This window comes from Echinops telfairi, unplaced genomic scaffold (genome assembly GCF_000313985.2).
Source record: "Echinops telfairi isolate 266 unplaced genomic scaffold, ASM31398v2 ScPeMD7_7400;HRSCAF=8409, whole genome shotgun sequence".
Classification (NCBI taxonomy): Eukaryota; Metazoa; Chordata; class Mammalia; order Afrosoricida; family Tenrecidae; genus Echinops; species Echinops telfairi.
This window is the reverse complement of record NW_022111300.1, coordinates 6,438,073-6,462,803: the sequence shown is the minus strand read 5'-3', so window position 1 is coordinate 6,462,803 and position 24,731 is coordinate 6,438,073. Positions and strand designations below refer to the sequence as shown.

The following is a 24,731-nucleotide window of genomic DNA, read 5'->3' as shown; positions in this document are numbered from 1 at the left end:
GGAGTGATCTTATCCGTATGAATTCTAGAAAGCTTTTAAAGTGTGATTCCTGAGGAACAGTGCTTATATAGTTCATTGCGGTTGGAGAACCTGATTATAATATACATCTTTATAACTTCATTGAATGTCAGAGCTGAAAGGACCTCTCAAATAATTCAGTTTAAGCCTTTCATTTTATAGATATGAGTAAATTGAGCTCCAGGTAGCAATAAACCTACTCATTTCAAATAAATGTCCAGGACTGGCCTCCTGATTTACAGAACAATCTGACTTTGCCCATTGTGCCATGCTTCCTTCTACTCCACATCTGCAACAGATGCATTCTCAAAAATAGACTTCTTGCCATTGCTTTATTAATTTTTCTTTTTTTTGCTTTATTAACTTTTCTTACTTGAACACTAGAAAAATGAGATTAGAGAGCTCTTTTATAGTTTTCAAAGTGTGAAAGGTTAAATCTGGTACTTTCATAGAATGTTAATAATGGATTGGTAATTTATTTTAAAATAAAATAATATTTCTCTTATCATTTTAAGGTAATTGTTTTTAAGCACATGATTAAAGTAGAAAAATGGAATTCATTTGGTTTTTTTGAGAATTCATCTGTTATGTTCATTTCTCTGGTAAATCTTTTACAGGGAAACTCTTGCTACTCAGTTGGATCTAGCAGAAACAAAAGCTGAGTCTGAGCAGTTGGCTCGAGGGCTTCTGGAAGAACAGTATTTTGAATTGACCCAAGAAAGCAAGAAAGTTGCTTCAAGAAATAGACAGGAGATTACAGATAAAGATCATACTATTAGTCGGGTAAGTGTGATCATCAGGATGTTACTAAAATTAAATTAAATCAAGATAAGTCTCATTTTAAAGTGTTAAACGTGTGTGTGTGTCTACATATACTTATATATGCTTGTACAGGCCATTCTATACTCATATGTAGTTTGTGCAATCCAAAATAATTGTTAGTGATTGATAGTCTTATTTAGTATATTAGGTTGTTTTATCTCACCCCTTCCCTGCCCCTTTCTAGTTAGAGAGCCTTTTAGTTATACTTTATATGGAGGAATGCATAACGTGAAGTTATTTCTTATAGTCTTTAAATACATAGCAACTGATGATGAGAATGAATGGACCAGAATAATTACAGAGAAATCATTTGGTATGAGAATTCTTTGTGAGTGATCAACAAGTAGGATAACCAATAATACAAGCAAGTCTTGGTTCTGAAGTTAATGTGTCTATACCGAGTCACGGGGATTTTAAAAAGCAGGTGGTGGGTAGGCAGGGATTTTCCTTTGATTAAAGCCACCATCATGTGTTCTGTATAAACAGACTGGGATTCAAGTTCTTGTTTTGCCCCTAAGAAATGTTTATGGTCTTGGCAAATTGTCTTAACATTTTAGGCCTCCAATTCCTCATCTATAGTAAAAGAATGGTTGTGCCTACTGCACAGGGTTGTTAGGATTAAATTAACTATTATGTGTAGAATGGTCAATAAATACCTTGCTAAATTGCAATTTATAAATACTCTTATCTTTTTTATCATCAAATATATGAAGAAATGAAGGCCTAGCAGGATTGTGGCATGCCCAAGGTTATATAGGCTAATGGCAGAGCTGGAACAAAATACAAGTATTCTAGTTCTTAGTCTTGTTTTCTTTTACTTTATTTTTAAAACTATTTTTCTTCTCATTCATATATATATATTTTTTTTCATGTGTTTTATGTATGTGTATGTATGTACGTATGTATTTAGTTACTGGAAGTTAACCATTTGTTTAATCTGCATTAAATTATGCCCACATTTTAATTTGGAAACCAAGTTTTCTACAGTTAAGGAATGCCTGACATCTTCATTTATTGAATTCTGAAGCATTATTTTAAAGATAACTGTAAAGTATGAGGAAAGCAAAGAAGCTATGGCATAAACTTTTGTGTGTTTTGTTTAGCTAGAAGAAACGAACAGCATGCTAACCAAGGATAATGAATTATTAAGAAAAGAAAATGAAGAACTAACTGAAAACATGAGAAAGGCAGAGGAAGGTATGTATTTAAAATTAATAATCCACATGGAAGAAGCACACCAGTCTGTGTGATCCAAGGATTATAAATAATATAATTCAAATCTAAAGGATGGTATGGTGTGTTAGTCTGGATAGACTAGAGAAACAAATTCAGGGAGACTCATGTGTATAAGAACGAGCTTTATATACAAGAGCAATTGAATATTGAGAAAACATCCCAGCCCAGTCCAGATAAAGTCTGGACTTTATAAAGCCCATTAAGTCTGATATTAGTTCATCTGTCCGATACCAGTCTATAAGTTTCTCTTCATTTAAAAAAAAAGTTTCTCTTCAGACACATAGAACACATGCAGTGACGCTGAGTGTAGGAAGATCACATGCCGTGAGTGGAAAGTCTTGTGGATCCATTGGTGGTGGAAGGATCATAGCGCAGATGTGGTCCTCCATGTGGCTTCTCTAAGTTCAGGGATCTGGCTGTACCAGCATAGCTCCATCAGGCTTATAGTCAGGTATTAAGTAATCTCTCGTCCAGCAAGCTGTTTGTCTCCTCAGCCACTCCAAATGAGGTCATCATGCTGTGACCTGATTGACAGGGTAAATTCCACCCCTTCACTCTTAAGTCTCAGATTGACAACAGATTATATGACTACCACAAATGGTATTAGAACTTAAACAGTGAACTCCTGCTTTACAGAAGGCCATTGTTGCTCAAAGTCTATTTGCAAGGTCTACCCATAGATTAAGTCTCTTGAATTCCTTCAAACCATAATCAAGGAATGTAAATACTCTAGTTATCACACAAAGAGCATTGTAAAATCAATTATGGTAGCTATAATTAGGTTAAAACATAACATCATTTGATCTCCCTTTGGACCCATTTTAAAGTTGTTAGTTTTTTGTTTTTAAAAAGTTAAGGGAAAATACATGCGATTTAAGCCTTTGGTGGAACCCTCTCTGACCATAGACTAGCGATATGAATGGCCTTGCTATCATTCAGAATGTATGAGAAAGTGGACTATGGCAGATGTAGTTAGGTTAAAATTAGCATCTTATTTTATCTCCTATTGGACCCATTTTAAATTTATTGCAGTTCTTTAAATATTTCTTTTCGATTGAGGATTTTTACTTTGTTGTTTTGGTATGTTTTGTTATATATGAGATTCAAGATCGATACTTGGGAATGTGTTAGGGGAAGTTGGGAAGAAATGGAAAGCAACAGTGAGTACAAGAAAGAAGAAAAAAAATTAAAAAGAAGAAAATGTTTTAAAATTGATTGTGGTAATGATTATACAACTCTTGATATGACTAAACTGTATGATTTATTAAATTGTATGAACTGTATGAACTAGTGAATTGTATGAAAGGTAGATTATATGCCAATAAAACTTTTTTTTTAAATCAATTTATTGGGGCTGCCAATAAAACTTTTAAAAGAAGAATTAATAAAGCTCCTCAAAGTTACCAGGCAGTATGTGGTAATTTGAATTATTCAAAACATAATTAATTTAGAATAGGAAATTAACTTCTTAATAAATACAGTATTGCCAGACAGTAACATTTTGTATCATTTAACAGACTATAAATTGAAGAAAGAAGAAGAAATCAATAATCTTAAGGCTGCCTTTGAAAAGAATATCAGTACAGAACGAACCCTTAAAACACAGGTATACATGTTTGCAACCTTTTCCGTATGTCTGTAGTTGAGTATCTTATTGCACCTAGTGATGCAGTAGTCGCACACTCAGCTACTCCTCAAAAGGTCAGGGATCAAACCCACTAGCCATTCTGCGGGAGAAAAAACTTGGCGATCTGCTTCTTTATGGGTCAGAACTGACTTGACACAACACAAACAGACAAATTCAGAAAATTAATATTTATACTTTTTGCATTTAACTGCAATTATAAGATTCATGCTTTACATTGAAACAATTTATATTATGTTTATATTATTTTAATTTATATTAAACATAAAAGATTTATTCAGAAAATAAGATTTAACCGGATTTAAGAAAATGCACATAATCCTAAACTAAAAATATCATCTTAAATCCTCTTAAAACCTAGTTTTTGAAAGTCTGCCTTGAGCATGATGCTCTGTTAAGAACTATCTATATGCAATCAATTGACAAGAGCAACTCTAAAGATTAGCTCAGAACCCTAGGAAGCAGGGAGTTTAAATGAATGAAGAAGGAGGACCTCGGTGGGTAAGAATGGTTGTACATCTCTAAAAATGTAATCATTGTTGCTAAATGGTATGTGTAGACATTGTTGCATTGATTAATGAGAGGACTTCAAAAAGATAAATTCCAATATCTTTAACTTTTCCCACAAACCTTTTAATATAGATTTTTAAAAGATCATTTTATTGGGGGCTCTTACAGCTCTATCAGCTCCTCTTCCCCCTCCACCCTTGTGACCCCTTGATAAATTATAAATTATTGTTATTTTCATCTTACATTGACTACTGTCTCCCTTCCCCCACAGTTTCTGTTGTTTATCCCCTTGTGATGTGGTGTGGTTATGTGTTCATCGTTGCAATTGGTTCCTCCTTTCCCCCTTCCTCTCCCATCTTCCGCCTACCTTCCTGGTATTGCTACTCCCATTCCTGCTTGTGGATTCCATGTGTCCTGAGCTCTTATCTCTTATCTGTACCTGGGGTCATGCTAGTGGGGAATGAGGAATATTGTGCCCCTTCTCCTTCTATGTGTTGGAATAACATGTACACCCTTGGGTTTAGTCTGTCCTCCACCGAACTATCTGTACCTCAACCTGAAAAGTGTAAGATAAGTGGCTTTTCTTCTGTACCTACTGTGCTGATTATATTTACCTCCGGGTACTCGTGTTGAACTTGTCCTCATTTGATTGGCTTACTTCGCTTAGCATCATTTCCTCCAACTCTTCCCATGAGGCGATGTGGTTCATGTGATCATCAGTGCTTTTTAGTGATCCGTAGTACTCCATTGTGTATATGTGCCAGAGTTTTCTAATCCACTTCTCTATCAGTGGAAATTTAGGTGGTCTCCAATTATTTTGCAATTGTGAATTGCGCTACAATAACCAGTCTGGTCATGGTCTGTTTCTTACCTCTTCTGGGTATGTGCTCAGTAGAGGGATAGCTGGGTCATAAGGTAGCTCAATCTCCATTTGCTTTAAATATGGCCAGATCACTTTCCATGACCACCAGCAGTGGAGGAGAGTTTCTATCTTGCCACATACCCTCCAGCCTTTTTTGCTCTGAGATTTTCTGATTTGGGCTATTCTCAAAGGTGTTGGGTGGTATATCATGGTTGTTTTAATTTGTATTTCTTTAATGGATAATGATCAGGAGCATATTCTCATATATATTGGGCATTTGGGTCTCCTTCCTAGTGAAATTTCTGTTCAGGTCTTTTGCCCACTTCCTCAGGGGGTTAACTCTTTTTCTCTTTTTGTATAGTAGGAAGAGGGTATTGTAGATTTTAGTAGTAAGCGCTTTGTCTGTTGTGTCATTGCTAAAAATCCTCTTCCAGTTTGTAGGTTCTCTTGTTACTCTCTTGGTGAAGTCTTTCAATGCAAATAGGTGTTTTAGCCTTTGTATATCCCACTTGTCAATTTCAGGTTCACCTGTGTGTGTACCCTTCCCTATTGTAGTTAGCCTATATATTCCCTGAGCCAAGATTCATAGATTTGTCCCGATTCCTTCATTGATGCCCCTGATAGTTGGGGTTTTACTTCTAGGTCTGTGGTCCACCTTGAATTTGTTCTTGTGCATGGCGTGAGATAAGCATCTTATTTCATTTTTCTATAGTTGGCTAGCCCTTGTTTCCAGCACCACTTGGTAAAGAGTGTGTCCACCTCCCACTTTGATGCTTTTAGTGCCCTTGTTGAAGATCAGTTGTCGATATGCTGATGGTTTTATTTCTGGGTTTTCTGTTCGTTTCCTTTGGCCCGAGTAGCTGTCATTATTCCAGTACCACACTGTTTTGACCACTGTGGCTGCATAGTAGGTGTTAAAGTCAGGTAAAGCGAACCCACCGACTTTGTCCTTCTTCTTGAAGATTTCTCTGCTAATTCTGGGCTTCTTCCCTCTCCATAGCAAATTGGTAGTCAGTTTTCCAATTCCTTGAAGAAAGTTGTTGGTATTTGAATAGGGATAGCATTAAACTTATATAATGCCTTGGGTAAAATTGACACCTTTACTATATTGAGTCCAGTCCACGAGCATGGGAGATATTCTTCCATTTGTGGAGGTCACTTTTGGTTTCCTGTATAAGGGTCTTATAGTTTTCCTGGGATGTCTTCTGCCGATCAGATACCTTTAATGTCCTTCTGCTGCCTTATATTGTTAACTAGGACCTCCAGTATGATGTTGAATAGAAGTGGGGAGAAAGGGGCATCCTTTATCTGCTCCCCTTTTTCAATGGGATTGTTTTAATCTTTTCTCCATTGACTGATGTTGGGTTTTGGCTTTTTGTAGATAGCTTGTATTACCATGAGGAATTTTCCTTCCATTTTTATCTTCTTGGGTGTCTTAATTAGGAATGGGTGTTGGGTGATATCAAATGCTTTTTCTGCATCTACCGATATTATCATGTGATTCTTACCCATTTTCTTATCAGTGTGGTGAATGAAATTGATTGTTTTCTGATAATAAACCATCCCTGCTTCACTGGAATGAATCCCACCTGATCATGATGGATGATATGTTTTATTTACTTTTGTATTCTATTGACCAATATTTTGTTAAGGATTTTTGAATCTGTGTTCATTAGAGATATGCTTGTCCTTCTCTATTCCTGTGGGATCCTTGCCCTGTTTGGGTATCAAAGTTATACTGGCTTTATAGAATGAGTTTGGGAGTTTGCCATCTTTTTCTATGTGCTGGAATAATTTGTGGAAGATCGTGTCAGCTCTTCCCTGAATGCTTGGTAGAATTCTCCTGTGAAGCTCTCTGGTCTGGGAGCTTTTTTCATTGGTAGTTTCTTGATAGCTATATATATTATTTTGCTATGGGTGTGTTGAAGTTCTTGATCTCCATCTGGGATAATCTAGGGAGGGATTGTTTTTCCAAGTTTTTGTCCTTGTCTTCCAAATTGTTGAATTCCTTGGACTATAGACTTTCATAGTACTTTGTGATTATCCTTTTAACTCATTGGTATTGGCCATTGTGAATCAGAAAATCATATGGTTTACTTTGCCGGAAATGAGCATTAAAAGAGTATAGCCTCGAATTCATTGTCAAGAAGGACATTTAAAAATCTATCTTGAAGTACAATGCTGTCTGTGATAGGATAACATCTATATCCATACAATTATTCTTCAAATTCACATACTAATCACTCAAGCTGGTGTTGCAGAAGTTGAAGAATTTTACCAGCATTTACAGTCAGAAATTGATCAAACATGCATCAAGATGCATTGTTAATTACTGATGACTGGAATATGAAAATTGGAAACAGAAAGGAACAGTAGTTGGAATATATTGTCTTGGTGAAATACATGAAGCTGGAAATCACATGAAGAATTTTGCAAGACCAATAAATCATTCATAGCAAATAACCGTTTTTCGACAACACAAACAGCGATATACCCACGACTTATCCAGATGGAATACACACAAATGAAATTAACTACATCTGTGGGAACAGACATGGGAGAAGCTCAATATCATCAACTAAAACCACGTCAGGGGGAAACTGTGGAAAAGAACTCAGTTGTTCATATGTAAGTTCATGTTGACGTGGAAGAAAGTTAAAAGAAGTCCACAAAAGCTAAGGAAGATATGACCTTGGTTATCTTCCACCTGAATTTTGAGCACATCTCAAGAACAAATTTGACACCTTGAACAGTAATAACCTGATAAGCCGCGGGAGGACATTAAGAACATCATATATGGTGAAAGGAAACGGTCATTTAAAAGATAGGAAAGAAAGAAAAGATCAAAGTGGATGTCAAAGAAGAGACTCTGAAGCTTGCTCTTGAATCACAGTAGCTACAAATGGAAGAAATGATGAAGTCAGCTGAACAGATAACTACAAAGAGCAGCTCAAGAGGACAAAGTATTACAATGAGATGTGCAAAGGCCCAGAGTTAGAAATCCATAAAGGAATAACACATTCATAAGAAATAAAATGCATACCTCTAGTTGCAATATTGAAAGTCTGAGGACAATATAGTGAATGCATGCTTTGAAATCAGGAAAGTAATATGTTGGGGTTGTATCCTCTCACCACACTTATTCAATCTGTATGCTGATCAAATAATTAAAAAAACCCTGGATTATATGAAGAAGAATGTGGAATACTGATTGGAGGATGGCTTACTAACAACCTATAATATATGCAGGTGATATAATCTAGTTTGCTGCAAGCCCTTGCTTGCTGATGAAGCTCAAGGATTCTAGCCTTAGTATGGACTACAATTCAATGTAAAAAAAAACCCCAAATCTTCATAACTGGTTAACATGATAATTGGAGAAAAGATTGAGGTTGTTAAAGATTTCCTTTCTTGGATCCACGATTGATGCTCCTAGAAGTGTGTGATAGGGTTTTTGCCAACATGGCACCTGTAAGAAGTTATGTGTGGAGTTTACTCTGTCAGTCAGGTTGCAGCTTGGTGACCTAATTTGGAGGTGCCACTGAGATAAATGGCTCTCTGGAGGCAGGCCTCTCTCTCTCTCTCTCTCTCTCTCTCTCTCTCTCTCTCTCTCTCTCTCTTTCTCTCCAACTTCTTGCCTGTCATAGAATCACTCAAAAACCTGCCAGAGCCCTGGAGATGTATCTCCTGCCATTGGATCCACAAGCCTTTGTACCCACCAGCTGGTGATCTTCCTGCATTTTGCATCATTACTTGTGGTTCCGTGAGACTGAAGAGGGTTTTATGGACTAGTATCAGACTTATGGACTGGTCTCAGACTTAAGGACTTGATCTGCACTGGCCTGGGATGTTTTCTTAATATACAATTACTTCTTGATATAATGCTCTTTTTTACACATATATGAGCGTCACTGGATTTATTTTTGTCTAGTCAACCTGGCCTAACACAAAGCAGCAGTCAGGAGAACAACCGATGCATTGTATTGGGTAAATATGTTACACAAGACCCCTTTAAAGTGTCAAAAAGCAAGGATGTTACTTTGAGGCCTAAGTGCCTGACCCAAAGCCATGGTATTTTCAATTGCTTCATATGTGTGTGAAAGTTGGACACCGAGTAAAGAAGCCCAAAGCACAGATGCATTTGGTACTGGTGAAGAGTATTGAAAGTATCATAAACTGTGAAAAGAACAAACAAATCTATCTTGGAAGAAACGCAGCCAGAATGCTCCTTAGAAGCAAGGATGGTGAGACTTTTCTCACATACTTTGGACATCCCTGGAGAAGGACTTCGTGCTTAGTAAAGTATTGGAGCAGCAAAAAAAGAGGAAAGCCCTGAACAAGATGGGTTGACAACAGTGCCTGCGACAATGGGCTCAAACATAACAGTTGTGAGGAGGGCACAGCACCGGGCACTGCTTTGCTCTGTTGTCCGTAGGGTCACTATGAGTTGGAACCAACTTCATGGCACCTAACAACAACAACTGCATTCTAAACAACCATCATAAAATAAATAAAATTGGGGGGAAAATCCTTCAATGGTGGTTTTATGTATCTTTATACCAAGACAGAAACTATGAAGGGGGCAAAAAAAAAAAAAAGAAACTATGAAGGGAAAGATTGACATTTCACTGCATACAAATTGTCTCTGAAAGCTGAAGCTGCATCAGGCTGGTTAAAATTGGGAGAAAAATAGAAGAAAATATAAAGAACACTATCAAATGCCAAAAAGAGAATAGGAAAAATAAAGTAGGAGGAGACAAAATGCATAATCATAAACATGAAAAATATTCAATAATAAAGCAAGAAATGATATATTAAAAAACAATAATAAGTTTTTTTGAAATCCACATTGGCAGAATTAACTAAGATCTTATGCCCAAAAACATAAGAGGAAAATTTCATTAATATACATTAATTTTTAGAAGGAGTACACTAGTGTTTTCTAAAGTAGGTAATACCGCTTTCTTGGGAACGCTGGAGTGATCTAGTGGGTGCGGGAGAAGGGAGTGCTGCAGAAGCAGATACCTACACTTCATTCTCAATTATAGGCTATCGTACAAACGTTTTATTGCCAGGGCGCATGGGGTAACTTTCATTTTGAAAGGGGGGCAGTATACCATATAAGTTTGAGAACCTAGCCAGTAAACTGTAAGACCAGTATAACAAAATAAAGCATTGTATTGTACATATTCTGTAGCCCAGTAGCGCCACCTTTAGGACTTTACTCCATATATGCAATATAATTACTGCCATTATTTTTAATAATGAAAAAAACTCCATCTATCAATGTAGTTCAATAAATATGTCATGATACATTCATATAATGGGATACAAAAAGACCATTAAAAGGAAATGAGGTTAAAAAAAAAAGTAAATGAGGTAGATTTATATGTACTTAATGGAGAGCAGTGTTTCCTTTAATATGTGACGTAGAATTAAATTTTAAAAGCAGGCTGCAGCAAAGAATGTATAGCTTGATTCCATTTTTACTGTAAATATAAAGGCCTGTTTATATATATAGGGAAAGCTCTAGAAGTATATACAACTAACCAATTGAAAGCTTTTAGCAGAAGTGGTTTTTGAGGGGGTGATATTACAAGCACTTTCGCTTTCTTCATAATATATCTGCATTTGAATTTTAAAAAATAAGTACACATGGTAGATATATTATTAGTGAAAATAAGAGTTCGATGACGTAAGCTTTTACTGCATTTGAACCAGTTATTCAGGGAACCTCATCTCAGATAAGGCCTAATCTATATCAAAATTATATTTTTTCTTGTTGTTTTTCCCTTTTTTTGAATTATTACAGAGCATTGATATAAGATTTACTGTGTTTCATAAAATATGTCACTAATCTCATTTGCACAGTTCTGTCTCATTTTGAACATTTTTTTTTTAATCTTCTGGCAAAAGGGTTAATTCTCAATTTTATTTACATTTCCTTCAGAGGCCTATGCAGATGCCCTGCCCATTTACTTTTTCACTTTTCCAGCAGAAAAAAATTACCTTGGGCTTCTTTGTCTATGTACTGTTATCTTGCATAATGCCATCCCTAACTCTCACCCCTCATCTCATTTTGATTTTCTCTTTGCTTACCCAACTACTACTCGAGTCTGTAGAAACATACATGACCACATATGCAGAGTCCAAAAAGCCTTTCCTGACCTATTCAAGGCTCAGCTAGATACTGCTTCCCCATCACCCTGACATGCCTCTTTCTTCTTCTTTACTCCATCTGTATTGTTGTGTCCACTTGCCTGGCTCCTTCAGCACATCAGGATGTCTTTGAGACATAACTGTATTTTCTCTCTTTTCAGTGCCTAGATGGGTGTATGCAGCATAATAAGTTCTGGAATTTGTTGAATGATGAAGGGATTTTTGCTGTCATGTGTGGGTCTTATATTTTAAAATGAGATAAGTCATTGAACTGTTGGATTGTATGATATATGGATTATGCCTCAATAAAACTTTTTTTAATAAATACGCCAGTAATAGTTACTTGCTCTACCCGTTACCATATCCCAGACTTTATTAAATTCCCCTAATTTTCACAGACAAAAATAACCCTGCTTTCTCATTTTGAAGAAAAATATATTTTAGTGGAGATTTAAATTGAATGACTCCAATATATATGCTTATTAATCTTTGACTATTTTGAATAGGCAGTTAACAAGTTGGCAGAAATAATGAATCGTAAAGATTTTAAAATTGATAGAAAGAAAGCTAATACACAAGATCTGAGAAAGAAGGAAAAGGAAAATCGAAAGCTACAACTGGAACTCAACCAAGAAAGAGAGAAATTCAACCAGATGGTAGTGAAGCATCAGAAGGAACTGAATGACATGCAGGCGGTAAGATTTGAGAGAGAATGTGTATACTGAGTATGTTCTTGACATTATTCTTATATACTCAAATCTGTTATTGCTTAATCTTGTTTAGATTAAATTTTTAAGTGTAAAACGCATATTTTGGTTGTAGACAATACACTTTGAACATTATTACTCTTATAGAAGCCAGAACCTAGAAAAGAAGGACACAGGAACTCTGCTGCGTGATGGCCTTTGTAACTTGAGTGATTTTTACCCATTATCAACTGCTTAGCTGGAAGCCTTACATTTCAGACTGAAACTAAGATATGAATAGTAAAATAAGTTGACTAGTGAAGGTAGAGGTTTTGAAATATCATGGCTTATTCTCTCTAGTCAAACTTAAACTTCTCTGCAATTAAAGAATCAAGCTTGCTCTTTTTTTTCCCTTAATTTTTGGATACTCTTTGGAATGTTAATGGCTTAAAATTAACTTCAGGGTCTGTGATTCATAACACTGAAAACCAAAAATAACTTCATCACTTATTTGTTTACCATCCAAAGATATCTGTACATTTTAGACCAATGGTTCTCAACCTTCCTAACGCTGCGACCCTTTAATACAGTTCCTCATGTTATGGTGGCTCCCCTTCCCCCAACCATAACATTATTTTCGTTGCTACTTCATAACTGTAATTTTGCTACTGTTATGAATCGGGCGACCCTTGTGAAAGGGTCGTTCGACACACACCCCACCCCCGAAAGGGGTCATGACCCACAGGTTGAGAACCACTGTTTTAGAATATTTCATTTTGAGCCAGAAAAGGGTCTCTATTATTTGAATAAATTTTTTATGCCTTCCTTGATTTTTAACAATTATTTAAAGCAAGAATAAAAGGAGCTCAACCAATAATCATTTATTATATGTAGCAATATATTATTGAAGAAGAGAGCTTACATTTTTATACTGTATTATTTATTGGTATAAACAATTTATTAGCAATTTAGATTTTTTATGTTAAAAATTATTAGAAATTGATTCTTTATCTTGATATTTATCAAAAATAGCAATTGGTCGAAGAATGTGCACATAAGAATGAGCTTCAGATGCAATTGGCCAGCAAAGAGAGTGATATTGAGCAATTGCGTGCTAAACTTCTGGACCTTTCAGATTCTACAAGTGTTGCTAGTTTTCCTAGTGCCGATGAAACTGATGGAAACCTCCCAGGTAAGAATATTGCTATTACTTCATTCAAGTAAGCTTAAATGTTATGGAAATTAATCTGTTTCTCTCCATTGGTTTTTTGTGCCTATGTTAAATAGTCAAGGCCTGATGATACTTAGTGCATTTTATAGGAAAAGGTCAGTTGTAAGCAATTACTCTTAAAATTAATTTAGGAAATTGTACTTCAAAAGAAACCAGAAGAGGTAAATGAATTTATGTTGAGTAGGAATAACCCCATGATGAGAGTCTAAGCTGTTGTTACACCTCTCATTATCTAATGAAAACTGTACATGTCTGTGATATTCTGGGTTTACTAAAGAAACAAATCCAATGACACATATGTATAGGAAGAGCTTTGTATGAAAGAGTAATTGTATACTATGAAAATATCTCCGCCCAGTTCATACCAAGTCCAAAACCACAATATTAGCTCCTAAGTCCAAAGCTGGTCCATAAATCCTGCTTCAGATTCATGCAGTCACATGCAATGATAGAAAATGCAGAAAAATCATAGTGGGTGCAAAGTCTTGTGGACACAGCAGAGGTCTCAGTCTCTGGGTGGCTTGTCAACAGGAAGACAGTGGCAGAGAGGAAGTTCCCAGAATCCTTCTGAGAAGGCGTTGCCCACAAAGAGGCATCATAAGGCTCTCACCTGATTGACAGGCTAGACTCTACCCCTACACCTATTTATCAAGTTGACATGAAATTATGTGACTACCACCATGTCTTCATGAGCAGCAGCTCTTTATGGTTTTAAATATTCTTCTGCTAAAACGTAGAACTGTATTACATATTCATATATGTCTATGCATTTATAATTATATAACAAGAAGAACAGCAAGTATACCTATTAGGGAGCCCACATAGTGTAGAATGATAAACATTAATCAGATTTTTAGGTTTCAAGTTTGCAAATGGATAAAAGAAGTTGGGAGATACAGTGAGTGACAAGGAGTCCAATGCAGAAGATAGTGGCTAGGATTTCGATTTTTTTTTTCTCTGTGCCTTTTTTCCAGTGGAGAATCAAATGAAAAAGAAACACATCCTCAGTCTATAGTTAAATATTGTGTGAGTTATATAGTACATTTTATGTCTTTTTAACAGAAATGACCAATACACATTACCGATCCAATTTAGAAATAAAGTGAATAATTATAAATATTAAAATGCACACTACAAGTTATAAATTGATAGATACATACACATTATACATATATACATATTATGTTGACACATGCATACATACATCTGACATATTATGTAGTCGTAGTTCATGGTTTGGAACCTTGGATAATAATGATACTAAAATTGAAAATAGGTTTTAATTAATAATCTATTACTTGAATGATACATGAATTAAAAATTTGTATGAAGTGGCATGTTTGATATTATAGAGATCTGTTTCAAGTTATATTGTTTTTTTGAGAATTTGATAGAAGTTTGTCTACTTAAAAAATGTAATGCAATCTTTCTTAATCAAGCAACTAGGATGCTAAATGAGAAATGAATTCAGCTCTTACTTATAAAACATGTAATTCCTGCCCTCATTTTGCATTGGCTAGCTTAAAATCAAATATCTGGTAAAAGAAAGAGTATTTCTTATTTCAGCTATTAAAGTATTCAAGTTTTCTTTTGTTTTGGCTTTCTAAAACCTTTTGCTTTGGGAGCAACTTGTAGGTATACATCCTTGGTTCCCAAACTTATGTGCCTACTGCTGCCCCCTTTTCAGAAAAAAACTAAACAAAACATATATATATATACATATATATATACATATATATATATATATATATATATATATATATATATACACACACATACACATATATGTATATTCAGCATCCCCTGGCAATTAAAAACTTTTGTATACTGTAGCCCATTGTCCAGGAAAAAGTTTAGCCCTCTTAGACCAATTCAGTGCCCCCAAGGGGGCTAGTATTGCTCACTTTAGGGAACACTGGTCTACATCCTTATCAGTGAATCACTTTGGATTAAATAAGAACCTTCAGCTTCCAGTATTATCCAGACATCTTTTTAAAGTTAGACCTAATCATCAATAAGATGATGAACTTCAGAAATATTTGTCCATATTCTCTCAATTATTGAAATGATTTTGTAGTTTAGATTCCCTCTTCCTTAGCCTTACCACAGTATTTCTTGTTTCTTTTTTATTTCTCGTTTCTTAATGAAAGAGTTTTGCCGTATTATTGTTGTTAGGTGTTGTGGGGTCAACCCTGACTGATTGTGACCCCACATGGCAGAGTAAAACTGCCCACCAAAGGGCTTTCTTGGCTGTGATCCTTGCAGAAGCAGACCACCAGGTCTTTCTTCTGCAGAATTACTGGGTGGGTTCAAATCACCAGCCTCTCAGCGGTTGAATTCTTAACCACTGAACAATAAGAGCTCTTTTTACTGTTTAATGTTGGTTAAATATTCCCTCAGGTTATCCCATTTTCCTGTAACCTTACTTATTATAATGTCTTTTGTGTGTCTTGAATTTTTCTCTGTATTTTTAAAACTTTTAAGAAAAGTAAATGATGCTTAGGAGATTTGAATTGAAAGCTAGAGCTGGGGGAACCTATACAGAAGAGGGAGGTGGTGGATTTTATTCTCTAGCCTGACTTAGTTGGGAAGGCTAAGAATTGTATTGAGAAACTTAAGGATCTATTTAGATTTCATAAGCCTACTTAAAGAACAAACAAATCTGTCTTGGAAGTACAGTCAGATGCTCCTTAGAAACAAGGTTTGCAAGATGATTTCTCGTGTATTTTAGACATATTAACAAGTGGCACCTGGATAAAGGACTTGCTAACGAAGAAGGCCAAGGAAAGGGGGCTGCAACATTGGGCTTAAACTTAGCATCAGTTGTAAGAATGGTGGAGGGCCCAGGCAGTGTTCTGTTCTGTTGGTTCATTCATTGGAGTCACTGTGAGTCAGAACTCACTAGACAGCGCCTAGTAACTACTATATGATTTTTGAATCAGTCAATCTCTGTGGGCTCCATTCTGAGAACATTACATACACTAAATGTACGTTTTGAGAGATCTTGGTTTTAAAGTTTTCAAAGTCCAAATCAAGTGAGAAAAATGTACAGATGCCCTTTCTCTTTTGCTATAAAATGAAACCACTGAAGTATCTATAATATTGAACCCTCTGAATTTCATATGGAAAGCAGAAACTAATGGATAATCTATCACTCTTATTTTACCTCTTTCTGTATTATGCATTCTGTTTGTAAATTGAATTCAAAAACCAAACTCACTGCTATGGAGTTGATTCTGACTCATAGTGACCCTCCCTTAGGACAGAGTAGAACTGCCCCTGTGGGTTTCCAAGAGACTGTAACTCTTTACGAAAGTAGAAAGCCTCCTTTTTCTCCTGAGGAGCAGCTGGTGGTATTGAACAGCTAACCTCGCAGTTAACAGCCTAATGTGTAACCACTGTGCCACCAGGGTTCCTTAGTAAATTGAAAGTCTTTATTAAATTCACCATTTACTAGATGCTTAAAAATGGTTGATGGCATTAAAGGTTTGTGCAGCCATCGTTAGGAAGAATTATTAAAGAAATTAAGATGTTTATTCTTACTGTGAGTGTTATCTACCACAAGTCTCTTTTAGAGTTCTTGAAGGTAATGGCTAATTATTAATTTTGACTTAGTTCAGAAAATTATAAGTAGTCCCCAACTTATGATGGGGTTCCATTCTCATGGCTCCATTTTAAGTCAGTTCTGACGTTAATTGGATACCTTTTAAGTTTTCATTATTATTGCCTTTTACTATCAATACCTTTATAAATTCAATCTTCTTTTGCCATTGGAAGTTGGAATTTTACATATAAACTTAAATGCATATGTGTTTTAATGTATATATATATACGTTAAAAGTACATAATTATGAAAACTTAGCCCTAGAATCAAGAAGAGTTGGACAGTACTGGCATTTTGTCGGTTGGAGTAATAACTCTGCTTGTGAGAGGTTCTGACATGAGAATCACACCTGGGAATGAAGATCGTGTTTCTAGTCAGAAATGAGGGAGGGTGATCTGCGTGGCCCTTTTCCCTTTGTCTTCATGTCCTTTTCAAGAATGTCTTACAGCTTCCTGAATCCACTTACCGACTAGCAAAGTGATCAACATTTAGTCCATGTTCAAGCAAATGAAGCCCCTGATTTAATTGAGGAAAAACTCTAGCTAGTCCTTAGACTATAAAATTTTATGACAATCTATTTTCTTGCTCATGATTTCTTTCTTCAAAACCCATGAAGTCCTGATCTGCGGTGGTTTTAGAGCTTGTCTTTATGACAGTAAAGCTTGTCAGAGCTGGAACCTTTGTGTATAGTAGGAGCCTGTCGAACAAAGAAAACTCAGTGGGTGGTGTTTTATGAAGGAGGAGGATTCTCAATAGAGAGTGATATTTTGATGAGTATAAGCACCCATCAAAAGCAGAACATTTGTAAGGCTCAGAAAAAGAAGACAGTTCCATCTAGGCTCTCACAAGTTTTCAGTTTAAAGAAAATAAAATGGTACATACATTAATTCATATCTTAGGGTAGGAATGAGCCTTGGTGGCAAGAGAGAAAGATAAGGCTTTTACTCTAGTAAAGAGTTATAGTCTTGGAAGCGCCCAGGGGCAGGTCCAACCTCTTCTATAGAATCACTTTGAGTTGGAATCAGTTCAGTGACAGTGAATGTGGGTTTTGTTGTTGTTATTTTGGGAGGGTTTTGTTCGTTTTGTTTAAGGTGGGAATAAGGAAAAGAAAGAGAAGCAGGTATGTACTGTATATATTTGAGTATAAGCCAACCCGGATATCAGCTGAGGCACCTATTTTTTGTGTTTTTTTGTTTTATTAGGGGCTCATGCAACTCTTATCACAATCCATGCATACATTAACTGTGAAAAGCACATTTGTACATTCATTGCCTTCATCATTCTCAAAACATCCGCTGTCCACCCAAGCCCCTGGCATTAGCTCCTCATTTCCCCCCCTCCCTCCCCGCTTCCCCCTCCCTCATGAACCCTTGATAATTTACAAATTATTATTTTGTCATATCTTGCCCTGTCTCCCTTCACCCACTTTTCTGTTGTCCGTCCCCCGGGGAGGAGGTCACATGTAGATCCTTGTAATCGGTTCCCCCTTTCCATCCCACCCTCCCTCCACCCTCCCAGTATGGCCACTCACACCACTGGTCCTGAAGGGATCATCCGCCCTGGATGAGAGTTGTAATTTTTGCCTCAGAGATGAAAAGGAAATATATAAATACCTTTTTTTACTTCTATAGAATAAAATATTTGTAAATTTGTAATACATGATCCTTCTGCATGTTATTTAAGTGTCAAAATGGGGTTTTTTGGCTTTTAACTTGGAACATTTCTTTTAAAGAGGTGCCTTTAATTGGCTAATTTTTAAAAAGGAAGCTTGCTAAGTAATCAGACATTTATCAAGCACACATTGTATGCACCCTTTGCTGTGGAGGATGCAAAGCAAGCCTTGGAATTGGTCTCTGCCATAGTACTTACCAGGACCTACAACAATTAAGAAACCAACAATTGAGAGAAGGGAGAGGTCCGTTTGAACTGAAGTGATTTTGTTAATTCCTCCAATGTAACAACAACAATTTAGATGAAATTGAGAATAAGACAAGCAAAGCTGTGGCATAGGGAACTCGTTGGAGCAGGAGGACAGTTGCCCCATTTCAGTTAAGCACGAAGCTTGTGTGGCGGAAGAGCAGTGCTGTGCTCTGGGAGCACAGACTCTGCGATTAAGACTGCCTGAGTGTGAACTGAGAGCTTGCAGTTACTAAGAGCGTCTCCTTAGACAAGTCAATTCCCCCCCCAGTTCTGTTACTCTGGAAATGTAGGAGGATAGTAGAACCGACTTCATAGGGTTATATATGAGATACTTCTCATAAATCACTTAATCAAATGTAAATGCTCAGTAAACGTTACTTATTTGATATCTCTGTAAGATGGAACTATTCAACTTTTTATACTATATATAGAAAGGCACTATTTCTATTATGATCATAATTTCAGCCATAATATGTCATATATACTTTAAAGTTGGTTATTTTTCTATTTTTGTCTCATAAATATTAGATACAGAAAATACTTGAATACTCAACTCAAACCTCATATTACATTTCTAATGGACTCTTCCTTCCCCCATCCCACATATTTCTTGTAATCATTTAAACATTACTTATGACTATTAAATAAATATCTTGATTCAGTGGGTCTTGGGATTTCTAGTATGTACAAATAGTTTAAAATTTTAACAGTTGACCAACTGATTTTTGTTTTGATTTTTACTATTTATTAAGTTCCAGTACCACACAGATGAAAGGCTGCTTACACTTTTACTCTCTAATTTGAGAAGAATTAACACTAGAATTTTATACCACCATCTAACAAAATTTGAACAATATTGTTGATAATGTTATGGGTATGTTACCAAAAAGTTTATCAGAATATTGTCCTGAGAAGACAAATAAAATGTTTGTCTCTTATTCTTTATATCCAGTTGATTCTGCCTGCATTCCTTATTTCTTTATCTTCTATTGTTATCTTCTGTGAGTAATAGGACACTTCTATACTTTTGCTTGCTCTTTCTTGTGTAAAAACCATGGCTCTGATTTATTCCACTTGATGCATAAATGTTTTGTTCTTTCTTTTTTTGTGGCTAAGTATTTGTATTTGAATGTTAAGTGATTTTTAAAGTCATTTATATCATATCCCATATGAGCTGCAGTCCAGTTTAGTCTTGCCTGGCTCTTAAGGGCATTGTTCATTCATACATTTATAAGTGAGCGCTAAAGGATAATTTTATGGGAAAGTGGCTTGAAAATTTGTTCTGCAATATTTGTATGGCCATTACAGTTAATTTGTGTGATTGAGCATGAAAGAGCAAATGCTCGCACTTACTCGTTTAGCTGTGCTCCAGTGCCTGCTGCTGCATGCATTAGACAACTCGTAATCACTTCCCTTTGCTGCACTTCTGGAGGGAGTACTTACAAATATTCTCTTTGACTTAGAGTCAAGAATTGAAGGTTGGCTTTCAGTACCCAACAGAGGCAACATCAAACGATATGGCTGGAAGAAACAGGTACCATATGCTTCATTTTAAAAAATCGACATTTGTTATATATTGTACTTTAAAGATATAAAATTTAACTTAACTGCTATTTTATTAGTGTTGCTTTTAGAATGATGATAGTATAAACTAGACTACATGGCAAACACATACAATCTAAACATAACATGGTTTATGATTTTGAACCAAGATAGTGTTCTTGTAACTCTTGCTCCCTTTTCTCCTTTCAGTATGTTGTTGTAAGCAGCAAAAAAATTTTGTTCTACAACGATGAACAAGAAAAGGAACAATCCAATCCATCTATGGTATTAGACATAGAGTAAGTTGCCTTTGATTGCATTTTAAGTCAATTGAGTGTTCACTTAGAATAATCAATTATTTTTAGCCTAATTTTTAATTAAGAGGCTTTTAATGATATCTCTATTTGTATTATCTGAGCAGTTAATGTTAACTATTTAGAAATATTTTCTTAACGCAATTAGATATTACTTGATATTAAATCTTTTTCCAAATGTGTGCAGGGAAATTGGGTATATTTTTATACTTGGTGCAGCTATTCTAAAGACAAAATTTGATTCTAAGCTTTTAGTGGTTTTAAGTTCAAACAGCATTTCATTTCTACAATAACAATAATTCTGACCTACAAATAAAACAGGTGAGAGTGGGAGAATGAAGTTACACCCAAAAAATGTGTGTGTGTGTGTTTTTAAAATATTTGTTTATGTGTATATACCTTTGCTTCAAATATATTCATGAATGTGTTGGAGCATATAGAGAAAAAAGTTTTTATTTTTTTATTTTTTTATTTTTTTTAACATTTTATTAGGGGCTCATACAACTGTTATCCCAATCCATACACACATCAATTGTGTAAAGCGCATTTGTACATCGTTTCTCAAAACATTTTCTCTCCATTTAAACCCCCGACATTAGGTCCTCATTTTTCCCCTCCCCCCTCCCGCATGAGCCCTTGATAGTTTATAAATGGGTATTTTGTCATATCTTGCCCTGTCCGACGTCTCCCTTCATCCACTTTTCGGTTGTCTGTCCCCCAGGGAGGAGGTCACACACAGTTCCATGTAATCGGTTCCCTCTTTCCTACCCATTCTCCCTTTACCCTCCCTGTTTTGCCACTCACACCACTGGTCCTATAGGGCTCATCTGTCCTGGATTCCCTGTATTTTCAGTTCCTATCTGTACCAGTGTACCTCCTCTGGTCTAGCCAGACTTGCAAGATCGAATTCGAGTCATGGTAGTGGGAGCGGGGAGGAAACATTTAGGAACTAGAGGAAAGTTGTATTTCTCATCATTGTTACATCGCACCCTGACTGGCTCATCTCCCCGAGACCCCTCGGCAAGGGGATCTCCAGTGGCCTACGAGAAAAAAGTTTTTAAAACTTCTTACACATATAACCTCCTCCCTGGGTGATGGACAACAGAAAAGTTTGTGAAGGGAGACGTCGGACAGTGTAAGATATGACAAAATAATAATTTATAAATTATCAAGGCTTCATGAGGGAGGGGGCACTGGGGAGGGAGGGGAAAAATGAGCTGATGCCAGGGGCTTAGGTGGAGAGCAGATGTTTTGAGAATGATGAGGGCAACAAATGTACAAATGTGCTTTACACAATTGATGTATGTATGGATTGTAATAAGAGTTGTATGAGGCCCCCAATAAAATGATTTTAAAAAAGAACAAACTTCTTACACATAACCAAACACTGAGGAAATGAGACCCAGGGCCTGAAATCTCAGGATCAATGTTTGGGGAAACAACAAAGTGAATCAGCATAGCACAAAGACAATATTCTACAGCCTACTTTGATTCAGAGTATTGACTGGTCGCTTAATAGCTCTTGAGTGGCCATCTCGAGTGTAATTATTGGTCTCTCCCCATTAGGAAGAAAGAAGAATGATGAAAATTGAAAGACACTTGGAAACAATTAGTCCAGTGGACTTATGGGTGCACACAAAAACCAGTCTTCACAACCAAGAGACGAGCAGAACTAGATGCTGTCTGGCTTTCACTGCCAACTGAAATGATCACATTAAAAGGTCTAGATAGGTAGAAATATGTTGAACAGAACTCAGAATAAGAGACCAGTGGTTGGATAAAGACTATGGAACCCCCTTAATAACAAAGGCAGTGTTTGTCCAAGGTTAACCAGAGGGTTAAGAAAGGAGAACTAGACACAGGAAAAACAGGAAGTGGGATAGTGAAGGTATATTGAAATTGCTATGGATGAATTGAACCAAAATGTGCATGAATTGTGGAATGGAGAGCTGATCTGCTCTGTAAACAAACCATCACATAATTCATAAATGTTTTAAACAAAATGTATAGGATTATTTAGCCATTAAGAAGAACATGTAAATCTGTCTTTTAATAATATGATATAGCTTCAAACAGTCTTTAGAAAAATAAAAATAAAAGATAATAGGGTTTTCCCACAAATTTTTGTAACCTCCTCTTAGGTCAAAGAAGTCTGTAAAAAAACAAACACTGCTGCCTCTATCATCATTGGTAGAATGTATTGTGTAAAATAAGTTCCAGATTTAATTGAGGTTACAGTCTAGTTAGTAATGGGAAAGGGAAGGTCTATATAAAATTAAAAATAAGTTTAATGCAAACTGTGAGTGTTGTTCAAGATAAACATTACTTTCAAATGATATAACACCATTCCTTTGGAATTAAACATTTGTACTGCCTAGTCAGAGATTTTAAAGAATTGAACAAATACCAGAGAGTACTCATTAGTATATTTCCCAATTAAACAAAAATAGTTGTGAAAAGTTGAATGATTAACGTAAGGCCAATAGTACACAATCACAATTATGAAAGAAATTTTTTTCAACTATTTAGTTAGTAGCTGTCTCTCATTTTATGGTGTCTTTAAAAATTCTCAGTTGCATCTAAAATACTATGTAAGATTAAATGTAACCAGGAAGGTACGGTGCGATAGGGTTTCCAAGGCAGATACGACATCCAGTAATTGCCATAGTCAAGGAGCGTCTGTCTAGTAAGCAGAAGCAGACTACCACATCTTTCTCCCACAGGAAGGTTGGCGAGTTTGGACTCATGCCCTTTCTGTCATTGTCACAATTGTCACCAGAGCTCCTCAAAAAAACAAAGCAAAAAACCAGCGAGACTTGTACACTGAAATGTATATGTTACCTGAATGGTCTCCAAATCACGCATTCATCCATTCATTTTATGATGAATGAGTTTATTAAGGATGTTTAATAGGTTACAATTCAGGCTAGAAATGCTCAGGATACAGTTGTTTGTTTAGTCATAACAGTCGATCTTAAAAATAGTAACAGTTTTTTGGAAATATTCACATATATAAATCAAAAGTTTAAACCTACTAAAAAGAGTTGTACAGCCATCACCACAATCAATTTTAGAATGTAGTCTTCTTTCTTATTATTAGCGCCCCATTTCCCCCAACCCATTTACTTTTTCGGATTTGGGTTTTATTATATACAAACCTTGGATCACATAGGTTGGTGTGCTTCTTCCATGTAGAATTAGTTGAGTTTTATTTTATTTTATTTATAGTATCCTTTTTAAAAAACTAAGCTACAGAATATTTTCAGATTTCACCAGTTTTTTTATTACCGTTCTTTATATGGTCTGGGATCACATATTACATTTGGGCTTTATAACACCTGAGTCTCGTCCCCTCCAAGCTGTGAAATTTTTTCAGTCTTTCATGACTGACATCTTTGAAGAATATGGTCTGATATTTTATAGGATTTTAAAAATATGAGTTTGTCTTGTAAACGTTTTCTCATGATCCAATTAGTGCTATGATATTCCCAGAAGTGAGGGATCTGCCTTATTGCATTATACAAGGGGGCACATAATACCAACATGATTTATCACTGATGATGAAAACATTACTAATCATGATTGGTGTCAAATCAATTATCAATTTTTGTTTCTGCTAAGAGGTAGTAGTTAAAGTTCATGAGTCGTACCCTACCCCCCACCCCTCACTGTGGGTATCTTGTTCTAGCAATGTTAATATTTTAATGTCTTGTCCTTGAAACCTGTAGTCTGCTACATTGGAGCAATTAGTGGGCTCCAAATGCTAACCTTGTGGCTAGCAGCTCAAAATGTAACCCACTACACTACTAGGACACTTATCTCACCGTAAGGATCCCTTTTATGGCCACAGGAAACTCGCTCTTCATCCCTTTGTGATATTTGGCAACCACTAATCTATCTCTAATGATACCTGGAGGCATTGTAGGACAAGTGTTGGAATGCTAACCACAAAGTTGGTGATTCAACCCTATCGGCTATTCCATGGAAGAAAATCGAAGCTGTCTGCTTCCATATAGCTATCTTCGCAATTCTCTGAATTGTGTTTTGGAACTAACTACTTACAGTCTTAGGAATCGGAGATAGCTCACTGTGAGGCTTTTGGAACTAACTACTTACAGTCTTAGGAATCGGAGATAGGTCGCTGTGAGGCTTTTGGAACTAACTACTTACAGTCTTAGGAAT

At 36.0% G+C, this 24,731-nt stretch overlaps 1 protein-coding gene across 2 annotated transcripts in view; it reads left to right on the top strand.

The window, feature by feature from the left end:
* ROCK1 (Rho associated coiled-coil containing protein kinase 1) overlaps positions 1–24,731 on the top strand; it is a 159,623-nt gene that overhangs the window by 122,400 nt on the left and 12,492 nt on the right. For both annotated transcript variants that reach the window (XM_004702898.3, XM_045296118.1), the window contains 7 exons: positions 636–801; positions 1,944–2,037; positions 3,594–3,682; positions 11,759–11,947; positions 12,971–13,130; positions 20,157–20,227; positions 20,446–20,534. In XM_004702898.3, the coding sequence (XP_004702955.1) occupies positions 636–801; positions 1,944–2,037; positions 3,594–3,682; positions 11,759–11,947; positions 12,971–13,130; positions 20,157–20,227; positions 20,446–20,534 (858 nt within the window). The remainder of the gene's footprint in view (positions 1–635; positions 802–1,943; positions 2,038–3,593; positions 3,683–11,758; positions 11,948–12,970; positions 13,131–20,156; positions 20,228–20,445; positions 20,535–24,731) is intronic.